General features: G+C 42.2%; 1 protein-coding gene across 2 annotated transcripts; it reads right to left on the bottom strand.

Moving 5' to 3' along the window:
• Positions 1-66: 66 nt before the first annotated feature.
• ncapg (non-SMC condensin I complex, subunit G) lies at positions 67-9,731 on the bottom strand. Of its 2 annotated transcripts, XM_058073320.1 has the most exons (22): positions 9,660-9,731; positions 9,289-9,405; positions 8,969-9,205; positions 8,402-8,630; positions 8,128-8,273; positions 7,964-8,048; positions 7,671-7,863; positions 7,456-7,605; positions 6,665-6,805; positions 6,467-6,590; positions 5,819-5,908; positions 5,264-5,440; positions 4,709-4,819; positions 4,335-4,454; positions 4,051-4,257; positions 3,807-3,988; positions 3,571-3,736; positions 2,637-2,804; positions 1,214-1,337; positions 1,087-1,134; positions 942-1,002; positions 67-312 (listed from the first exon to the last, which is right to left on the bottom strand). In XM_058073320.1, exons 2-22 carry the CDS (start codon positions 9,394-9,396, stop codon positions 186-188), a joined length of 2,994 nt encoding a protein of 997 aa, XP_057929303.1. In that variant the 5' UTR covers positions 9,397-9,405; positions 9,660-9,731; the 3' UTR covers positions 67-185. The 2 variants fall into 2 exon arrangements, with proteins under 2 accessions (XP_057929303.1, XP_057929295.1); XM_058073312.1 differs by having other exon boundaries at positions 9,289-9,725.
• Between the last annotated feature and the right edge of the window lie 304 nt (positions 9,732-10,035).

The raw sequence follows: 10,035 nt of genomic DNA, 5'->3' as shown, positions 1-10,035 counted from the left end.
ATGATGGAGGCTGTGTACGACCAAGTGTACCAATATTAGTATGAGAAGTGGAATAAGGCATCTAGATTTATTACATGCACCTTTATTTTTGTTCAATTTACCATATACAAGTAATCTTACCGGAATAAATGTATGATCTACTGTGTACTTAAACAATATAAATTTGTACACTGTTATTTTATTTTCTAAGAAATATTAGCCTCCTGGTTGATGAGGGGATTTAGATCCAGTTTTGTCTTCTCCAGGGCTGCAGTCTTGGCCCTACGTGAAGGTCGCACCGCAGGGACCGAGTCAGGAACGTTTTCTCCGTCGCTGTTTGCAAAATGACAAAAAAAATATACTGCAATCCTGTAACTTTGAAATAAATACAGTAATCCCTCGTTTATCACGGTTGAAATGGTTCCGGGCCCAACTGTGATGAGTGAAATTCCGCTAAGTCGGATTCATTTATCATAAATTGAGTATTTTCATTGTTAAAAGCATAGAAAACCTGTTTATGACTTCTAAATGTGAGTTTTAACGTCATTAGAGCCCTCTGGACATGAAATAGCAACCCTATAGTCATCTTTATACTCCTATTACTCAGTATAGTAGATCTAATCTGAGAAAATAAGACAAATAAAACTTGTTCCCCATTTATGACATGATACACCGGACTTTTCACGCACGCCAAACTTCTAAGCAAAAGAATAAACGAAGGGGATCTTTGAAGCAGCAAACAAATGATACTTTATACTGTGAATATGATAGCCAATACAAATATCCAGCTAACTAATGCTGTGTACTTTACCTGATGTTAATGCTAGCTTTAGCCAGAAAGTTGACCAGACCCAATACTTTTTTTTTTTTTTTTGAAAAACCGTGATAGAGTGAAGCTGCAAAATTCTAACCGAAATATGGCGAGGGAAAACTGTAATCCAAAAAAAAAAGACAACTTTTACCTCTCCTCTGATGACTTGCTTGGTTTTCTGCCTCCTTTGGCTGTACACACCTTCCTTTGACCTGTGTACATAGTACAACATCAGCTTAGCTCACAATGCTGAGTTACTATGAGTCTTTCATTAAAAAAAAAAAAGCATGTGGTACCCCTTTTGTCTTTTTTGGCTGATTTAGATGGACATTCCATTGCCGTTTCTGTGGGAAGAACATGATTCATTCTTGTGGTTTGCATGATCCACAGCCTTGCTCCTTTTATACGACTTTGCATTCATACCATCAGCGTTGACATCCAGTGGCTGCAGTGCGGTGGCGTTCAGGAGCTCGGCTTGTTCTTTGGAATCCACCAGGTAAGAAATCATCTTCTCCAGAGCTCGGAGACAGATGCGGTCCTTCACCACCTGAGGGACGAAATGAAGCGTTGAATGGAAGCGGACATAAAATAGTCCACCAGTCGCCAGGTGCGTGGTCAAAAAAAAAAAAGAAAATCCGATAACTGTCAGGGTCTGGAATTAGCACTGTGATAGATTTATCATGAGTGGTTAGCATCTGGCAACTTTATCTACCTCTGCATATGCTTTAAAATGTTGGATGTGCTACTGAGCTGTTGGTGTGAAACTCGTGTGTTGTTTACAATGAATGAACTCACAAGTGGTATTAATTAGGGATCGACTGATGTGTTTGTTTTTTGTGTTTTTGGGGGGCCGATGTCGATTTTTTTTCATCATATTTGTGGCCGATACTGCTTTTGATCCCTCAATTTAAATGAAAAATGACCATGATAACAAATATTACAGGTCTCATGTTTAAACAAATATTTATTGAAATGTAAACACTGAACACAGTAGGATTCAGCTTTCTTAAACACGCATTTAAACGGTATTATTAACTTTAAAAGGAATAAATATTCAACCAGGGGCGGCACTGCGGTCTAGTGGTTAGCGCGCAGACCTCACAGCTAGGAGACCAGGGTTCAATTCCACCCTCGGCCATCTCTGTGTGGAGTTTGCATGTTCTACCCGTACATGCGTGGGTTTTCTCCGGGTACTCCGGTTTCCTCCCACATTCCAAAAACATGCTAGGTTAATTGGCGACTCCAAATTTTCCATAGGTATGAATGAGAGTGTGAATGGTTGTTTGTCTATATGTGCCCTGTGATTGGCCGGCGACCAGTCCAGGGTGTACCCCGCCTCTCGCCCGAAGACAGCTGGGATAGGCTCCAGCAACCCCCGCGACCCTCGTGAGGAAAAGCGGTAGAAAATGAATGAATGAATGAAATATTCAACTATGTGCAAAACATTTCTGCCATAGTTTAAATTTATCTAGCATCGATGTGATGACTGCTCCGATAGCAGGAAAAAAACGCAAATATCGGCCCGATATTTCCATCGGTCCATCCTTAGCATTAATGCTGTCTGAGCAAGTTGTCCTTTGCTCCTATTACAACATTGGTTTTGTTACTGCTGCATTGTGCTATATACGCTACTTAATAAATGACCTTGTGGCCAAAGAGCACTACGGCTTTTTCACTTTGTCATGCACTCCAAATAGTAATTAAAGTAAAAAAAAAACTTGTTATATAATGAGCTGTCACATTCTTCTCTCCAATGATTGCCTGTTTCCAATTCATGTAAAAGGAAAGTAAACATAATTACATCATTTCCAGTAGTTGCGTTATTGTACGAGGTATAACGAAGTACCTGGACAAGCTGCTGCAGAAGCGACAGCAGGTCTTTCTTGACCGTCTCGTCTCTGCTAAGCTCAAGGTGGTTGAGTGTCTTGGCGTACAGACGCACCCCGGGGGCGGTGGGGTCCTTTAGCATCTCCCCGCATATGCGCACCGCCAAGTAGTCATGGACGCACACTTCCTGAAGCAAACAAACATTGCACAACAATTCTGTCATTGTCTCTTTGTGGACTTGCAATGATTAGCTTTTTCTTTGGCTTGTGTGTCTCTGGGCTATTTCCACAAGTAACGACACAGAGGAAACATGGTGGTAACCATACAAAAGGGAAATTAAAAGCTAGCGACCTAAACGGTAGCCTTCAAGTTATTTCCTTTAAACTTAAATAGCCAAAAACTTACCACTTCCACATGGATAGGGAGGATAACTATTAACAGTTATTTAACCTTTAACATGAACATTAATCAAAAGTAATAATTTTTTCTGGGTACATGATACCATACAGCATCCATATCAAACTTGCGCGGGCCGCACTAACATTAAACTTTCATATCAAGGCGGGGGCCTCAAACTAGTGTCCTGCGGGCCACATTTGACCCGCGGCCCGCATGTTTGAGACCCCTGCTTTAAAGTCTCGTCTTAAAACCCATTTTCTCTGGCTTTTGACTCGGAGTGAGTCATGTGGTCCTGTGTCTTTTGGTTCTTTTTTATTTTAATTGGTTTTATTTTTTATACTTTTATTGCTTTGCTTCTTGTTTTTAATATTTTAATATCTATTTTACTATTTTATTTCTGAAATGATCTTTTAGTTTTGGACTTGTTATTTTACTAGTCTGTGCAGCACTTTGGAAACTCTGTTTATAAAATGTGCTATATAAATAAAGTGGATTGGATTGGATACTCAGACTCAGTAAATCTGGGGTGGTCAGATTAGCGGGTGTTTCCTTACCTCCGTGTTAGCTGAGCGCTTCACGAGTGCGCTCGGACGAGTCAGTTCCACCAGCAGCTCGACCACGTTGTTCACATCCACCTCCGCGAGAGGGGACGTGGCGGGAGCATTCAACAGAGTGTGTACAGTCAGAAGGAAACTCTCCTCGACAACTTCCTGGTGAGCCCTAAGAAGATCTCATCAAATGTCAGTACATTTTTTTTTTAGTTGAAAAAGCAGAAGTTATCATCGTGTACCTGCTCTCGCGAGAGTAGAGCTGGAAAAAGACGCCCAGGCAGTGTCGGAGGCGGGTGTCGTCCTCTGTGACTGGGTTGTACCACAGCAGAATCAAACGGGAGAGAATCTTGGCACTGGACATGCGGCCGTTGTACATCAGTTTGGCCAGGCCCTCTGCCGCCTCTGTACGCAGCTCCGCCACCTGCGTGGCACATGTCTTAGCATCCGTACTCTAACGATATTAGCATCTTCCATTACGCTGACCTCATTATCCAGCAACTCTGACAGCATCACCATGATGCTCTGAGCTGTATCCTTAGCCACTTCTCCCTCCTCCTCTTCCTCCATCCTCTCTGCTGACTTCTGACCAGCCGCGGGTTCCGAGAGCAACTGGAAGCCGAACAGCAGCAGCAGATCGATGACGGCTCGCAGCGCGCTGATACGAATCTTGACGTCGTCGAGCTGCGCAATCTGAAAAAAGACACATGCAAGTTTTCCGACTGAGAACTCACGTGGAGTTTTACAGACCTTTGTTTTTTTAACATTACCTGTAGCAGGAGGACCATGTGGGTCTTGGCAAAGTCCATGCAGTGCAGAGCACATGTACCGAGACAGACCACCGCCATACTACGGACAGCGGGGTGAACACTGGCAATGCTGGGCAGAATCTGATGGGAAGAAAATGCATTGATGCATCTCCCTTGGAGTTAAGCCGACTATGCATTGTTAGCATGACACTGTGAGCTTTGTGGAAATAAGTCCTTAACTTACAAACTGAGAGGACCACAAAACAGTCAAATACCAGTTTGTCGCAGAGACCCATTATTATATCAATGCAGAACACCTGATTGTGTTCTTCTCAAAATAACAAAATACATGTTCAACATATGTTTCTGGTGTCAAATAACAGTTTGTGTTATACCAGTGATGACATCAAGGCGCTTATTGTTGGGGCGATTCTGTTCTTCAAGTTGATCTGCTTCAGCAGCTCAGCACACATCATCAGACACCTCAGCAGAGTTTCTGGGTCGTTCTAAACACAAAGCAAAACGACACGTTTGTTCTGCACTGAGAATATGTCTTCTATTAGTGGACTCTTCTGTTATAAGCCTGAACCCAATTCAAATAAGTGGCTCCCCTCCAACAGATGTGGTTTATCACAATACTTTAATGAGAGATAAAATATAAGATTAACCATGATAAGACACCCAAAATAAATGAATACTTTTAATATATTAACCTTTAATAATACCTAGGACATTTTTAAGACAAAATTAAGCTTGTTTTTTAAATCATGTTTGTTGTCAATATCAGTGAAAATTATGGCAAAAAAGCTGAGACTTGCTCAAAATGCTTTTGAAGCCAATAAAAGTATTGGAATATACGTATATAATAAGGTAAAAATCCATGCCCGCTATGAGGAAATATACTGTATGCACACACTGGCAGAGGTGGTGCATCTCGTGTCATGAAGTACCTTCTCAGTGGGGATCTCAATGTCGGCCGGCTGAGCACGCTCTTGGATGACCTTGTGCTCCTTCTCCAGCTCTGTGATGGACTCCTTCAGCTCGGCAGCACGATTGAAATCCTGTCCTGCAATGCACTCCTCCAAGGCTTGTTTGGCCTCCAAAATCCGCACCTTCACCTCTGCTAGCTGAACGGAGGAGTGATTGGATGGTGTTATTCGTTTGGCTGAAAGCACTACGGCAGATTCTTGACAGGATCCAAACGACATGCATCAACAATAAAAACAATAACAGCCGTCTGGAGACTGTAGTCCCTGAACAAGGGATCAAGGTGTATGCAGTGAATAAGACTTGATCTGAGCTGAGCATGCTTACTGAGATTATGACGCCAAAACAAATATTAATCCTGACAGCTTCTTGCTGAGGTAAAACTAGGGAAACTTAAAGTTACAAAAACATATCCAACTTTAATCAGTCAGGCATACTTTGCCTGGTAAAATATAAGCAGCCATCTGCTAGATGGAGAATGAACAGCTGGAGGGAATTACCAGGATATGACTCCCCACCTGAACCTGCTGGCGACGGCTCAAATTCTCATCCAGTGGCTGACTCGCTTCTGTGATTGGCACCCGCAGGTCGGAGATGATTTCTGCGACCTGTACAGAATGGAACCAAGCAGCCGTCAGACTTGCCAACCTTCTTGCTTAGCAACTTAGCAAAAAAATGTGTGACTTATTCTGATCTAATTGGACACTTCTGATATGAAAGAACATATGTTGTAATGATTCTTTTAATAACCAATTAACCTGTCAATTATTTATTGAAAAATCATTTTTTTAAAAGAACCTGATTTTTAATTTCCGCCTCTTAGCAGTAAACCCTATCACTAGGGTTTTCTGTGTATGCATGGTAGGAGCTGTGCATAAGTGTATGCATTCATACTTTGCGTTGGAATGTTCTTATGCACCAATTTCTGCGGTGGTTTACATTGCAAGATATCAGAAAAAGGCTAAATGTTGTTTGCGCTTTTGTAAAATAAAAGATGATGTGTGTGACCATCTTGTTTTGCCTGAAACAAAGATAATACCATAGGTCTGCTTTCATGGATGACTAAAGAATTTCAAACATAGTCACATTTGAGATGCTGAAATTTGGATATTTACAGAAAATGCTGGATTATGTACGTCTGAGAGAGAGAGAGAAATGGGTCTCACAATCTGAATGCGTCTGTGATCGTCAGACACGAGTGTGAGGAGCTTTTCTGTGACCAAGACCACCAGCGAGGAGGGCGTCTGGGACAGGGCCAACATCTCCTGCAGCACGGCCAGAACACGCTTCCTGCAATGACAGAAGCTTATCAGGCTGGAAAGTATGAGCACCAAGCACCCAAATGACGTGTCTGTGGCTCTTACCTGCCACCCTCCTCGTTGGTGTCCAGGCAGCTGATTAGATGGATGAGCTGTTGGGAGATGAACGTCTTGGTCATCGCCAACTCCAGCTGGTTCAAGTCAGCCCTCTGCTCCTCCGACAGCACCGGTACTCTCTGCAAATACCTGTAGCATGTCAGAACAGTTACAGAACAGCAAAGGCTGTTACCCACAGTTTAGCTTATGCAAGCATCAAGCAGAAGTGGTTGGAGTTTCTGATTCCTGGCCAGCAAGAGAAAAATATGCTCATCTGTCAACAGCACTTCATACAGGACTGTTTAGTGAACATGGGCTAATATGAAGCTGGACTCTGCCAAACTATTGCTGAAGTTCCAATGCCTTTCCAACATTACTTGGTCATGTTTAAGAGTCAGAATCTCTAAGTAACAATTTATCAGAGACCTAACTGTTGTTTTTTGTGTAATTAATGAACAAAAAGGGTTCGGCAGCTCTCCGGAAGTCCTTGGGCGTATGACCAACTACAGCGGAGTGGGCTCAGTGGGAGGTGTGCTTGGAGGAGGGCCAGCGGTGGACTAAATTACGCAGACCGTTTGGGTGGGAGGCAGGAAATCTTTGGAAACAATGCTGGAGGAGGTGGGGAATCTGAAAGATCTAGAAAGCTTTCTGTGCAAGTTATTGTGTGTTGCTGTTCTATAGGAGTCCACAACCAAATACAAAAGTATAAAAGGTCCACTTATAATAATTAATTTCTACTTCAGTAATGGGAATTATGCCTTTTTAAGGCACAATTTTGATATTTGAAGTACTTCTCATACCCGGAGAGATAGTCTGGGTACGTAGCAGCATCTGGTAACACTCGCTCCAACATTTCATCACCATCATCTCCTTTTCCCTTGATGAACTCGCACAGAGCTCGCCAGTAAAGCACATTCTCACATGTCAGAGAGTCCATTGGGATCAGCTTCCTGTTAACACACAGATTCAACCATTATGCAAAGTAAAAATTTCAACTTTACAACTTCAAGTGTACCTGTTGTCCAGTTGTATTCTGTTCTGCAGCAACTCGTCAGCAGCCATGTCTTTGAATATGGCTTTCAGCGTTTCTAGAGCCGTTTCGGCACAGTTCTCCACATCCAGCCTATAGAGAAGCTCCACCACATTTCCATCCAGACGGAGCAACCAGACAGGCAGCAGACGGGAGCAAACCACCTCCTTCACGGCTTCTACATACAACACAGAGCCAGTTGAGCAAAATCATTTACATTTTATACAGAACAGCAACATAAAAAAGCTGCCTGTAAAAGAGCCAGGCATATATTTTACCTGATGTGTCATGGAGTCCGTGCTCTAGCAGACTCACTCTCTGCGCAATGGTCAGAGCTTTAACATGAACTTTATCAGCCAGGACCTTTAAAACAAAAGACAAGTTAACGTGTGGTTCCATTAGGAGAAATGCATGTAACCCACAAAACTGCACATGTGGTTACCTGGTAGGCTAACTTGCGAACATTCTCTTTGACATCACGGGTGCGTTTTAGTACTTTGGGCAAAGTGCGAGGAGACATGGCAATGCAGGAGAGGACGGCGCGTCTCACCTCAGCATTGGTGTCATTCTCCAGGATCAACATGAAGGCTGAAAAGAGGAGATAAGACAAATGCTAGTATATACAAAATATACTATCTATAATTTTACTATGTCAAGGTCAGCAATACAATAATTTTAGTATAAAAAAACTAATAGATGACCCCATCCACACACACCTTTGATGGTGGGACAGTCAGGATCACTTGGTTGCTGCAGTCGGGTCATGGCCAAGGCGGCCTGTATCCGCACGTTGGGAAACTTGTCCGTGACACGAACTAGCATGGCTTGATGGATGCGGTCGAAGAGGTCGTCGTTGATCTGAGCGTTCTCAGCCATGCTGCCCAGCAGTTTGTTGATCAGTTGGCACACACGAAAGCGCACCGCATGGCTGCTGGCCTTGTGAGACTGAAAAGACAACAGGAAGAACAAAAATGAATAAATACACAGTTGAGTTATGGGATTCTGTGCTTGAAAGTTATTCATTTATCCATTTTTTATACTGCTTGTTCGATTTTGGGTCATAGGTTGACTGGTTGCCAGTCAGAAGGCACAAACCAAGGTTCAAACTCACTCAGTTGGCTTAAGGCGCATGTTTTGGGATTATTTGGGAGGAGAACAGGCCGGGGGAAGAACATGAAAATTCCACACTACTTAACATTTGGCTAGGATTATAAAGCACATGAAATTGGCCTTGTGCAGAAAACAATTGTAAGAGTGCGTGCATACAATTTATGTATACATACCTCTAGCAGAAAGTTGAAAATGAAACTCAAAAAAGGATGATCGTCTTCTTCCTCTTCATCTTCCTCCTCCTCACGTTTTTCTTCTTCCTCTTCGGCTTTAGGGGCAGCTTGGAAACTTGTGGCAAACCTCGCAGCGAATTCAATGACATTTTCCACAGTGGGCTCACGCTTGTAGACAATCATGGCATGTTTCAAGCAGTTGACAAAATCCTCGTGGAATGAAGTCTTGTCTTCGAGCTAATAAAGAGAAATGATGACTATGAATTGGTAGACTTATTTAAAATATATCACACGAATTCTAACATCTCCTTGGTACTCACCTTGTTGTAGCGGCTTTTCAGGCTGGCCACCAGCTTCGCCTTGTTGTTGTGGCTTTTCTGGGCGCGCTGAAACGCCTCCTTGACGTCTATTTCGTTGTCTGCATCCATGTTTTCTTTCTATACAACCAAAACCGAACTTTAAAGAACTGCGGGCTGTTTTCACTTCTGTCTCTTGTGTATCACTAGCTAACTTCCCGTCGTGCTTGCTTGTTAAAAACTAATACAACGTAAAAACGTAACGTGTAAATGTTAATATCTAAAGCTCCAAAGAGACGCCTCGTCAAAAAATTATATTTTTAAACAAACAACATTTTAAATCGCGACGTTAAACTTTAAAATAAGTTGTTAGTTTGGGAATTAAATAGAACTACCTTTTCGATTTGTTTGCTAGCACCGCAGACCACTACCGCCTGTTTTCAAATTGAACAATCGTTGCAGTCTCGCGAGAGCCAGAAATAGACGGAAATTTTCTCACAATATACCCTCAGTTTAGTCTTGCAGGCGTACCGTTTAAAAACAAAGACAGACTTTTGGGGATTTAATTACAAAATTCAACATCTAATTTAACATCCTTAAAGCAGTAAACATATGGTTCCATTTTCATAATATTCTTAATTCATTATAATTATTTGTTATCTCAAAACATAATCTATTACAGCTTTACACTGTCTACTATGTCAATATTTTAATAGCGTTGCCCCCTTTGTTTGCTGGTGTCCAAAAGGGTCACAAGTAAACTGCTCACTT

This window comes from Doryrhamphus excisus, chromosome 1 (genome assembly GCF_030265055.1).
Source record: "Doryrhamphus excisus isolate RoL2022-K1 chromosome 1, RoL_Dexc_1.0, whole genome shotgun sequence".
In the NCBI taxonomy this organism is placed as follows: Eukaryota; Metazoa; Chordata; class Actinopteri; order Syngnathiformes; family Syngnathidae; genus Doryrhamphus; species Doryrhamphus excisus.
The sequence above is the reverse complement of the archived record's forward strand: the minus strand, read 5'-3'. Positions and strand labels throughout refer to the sequence as shown.

Bases quoted from the DNA above. Each gene is read 5' to 3' on its own strand.
- ncapg (XM_058073320.1), bottom strand. From the start codon at position 9,396: ATGGATGCAGACAACGAAATAGACGTCAAGGAGGCGTTTCAGCGCGCC. The intron at 8,274-8,401 runs GTGTGTGTGGAT...TCCTCTTTTCAG, and splicing joins TGACTGTCCCACCATCAAAG to CCTTCATGTTGATCCTGGAG. The intron at 6,591-6,664 runs GTAAGAGCCACA...CTGTCATTGCAG, and splicing joins ACCAACGAGGAGGGTGGCAG to GAAGCGTGTTCTGGCCGTGC.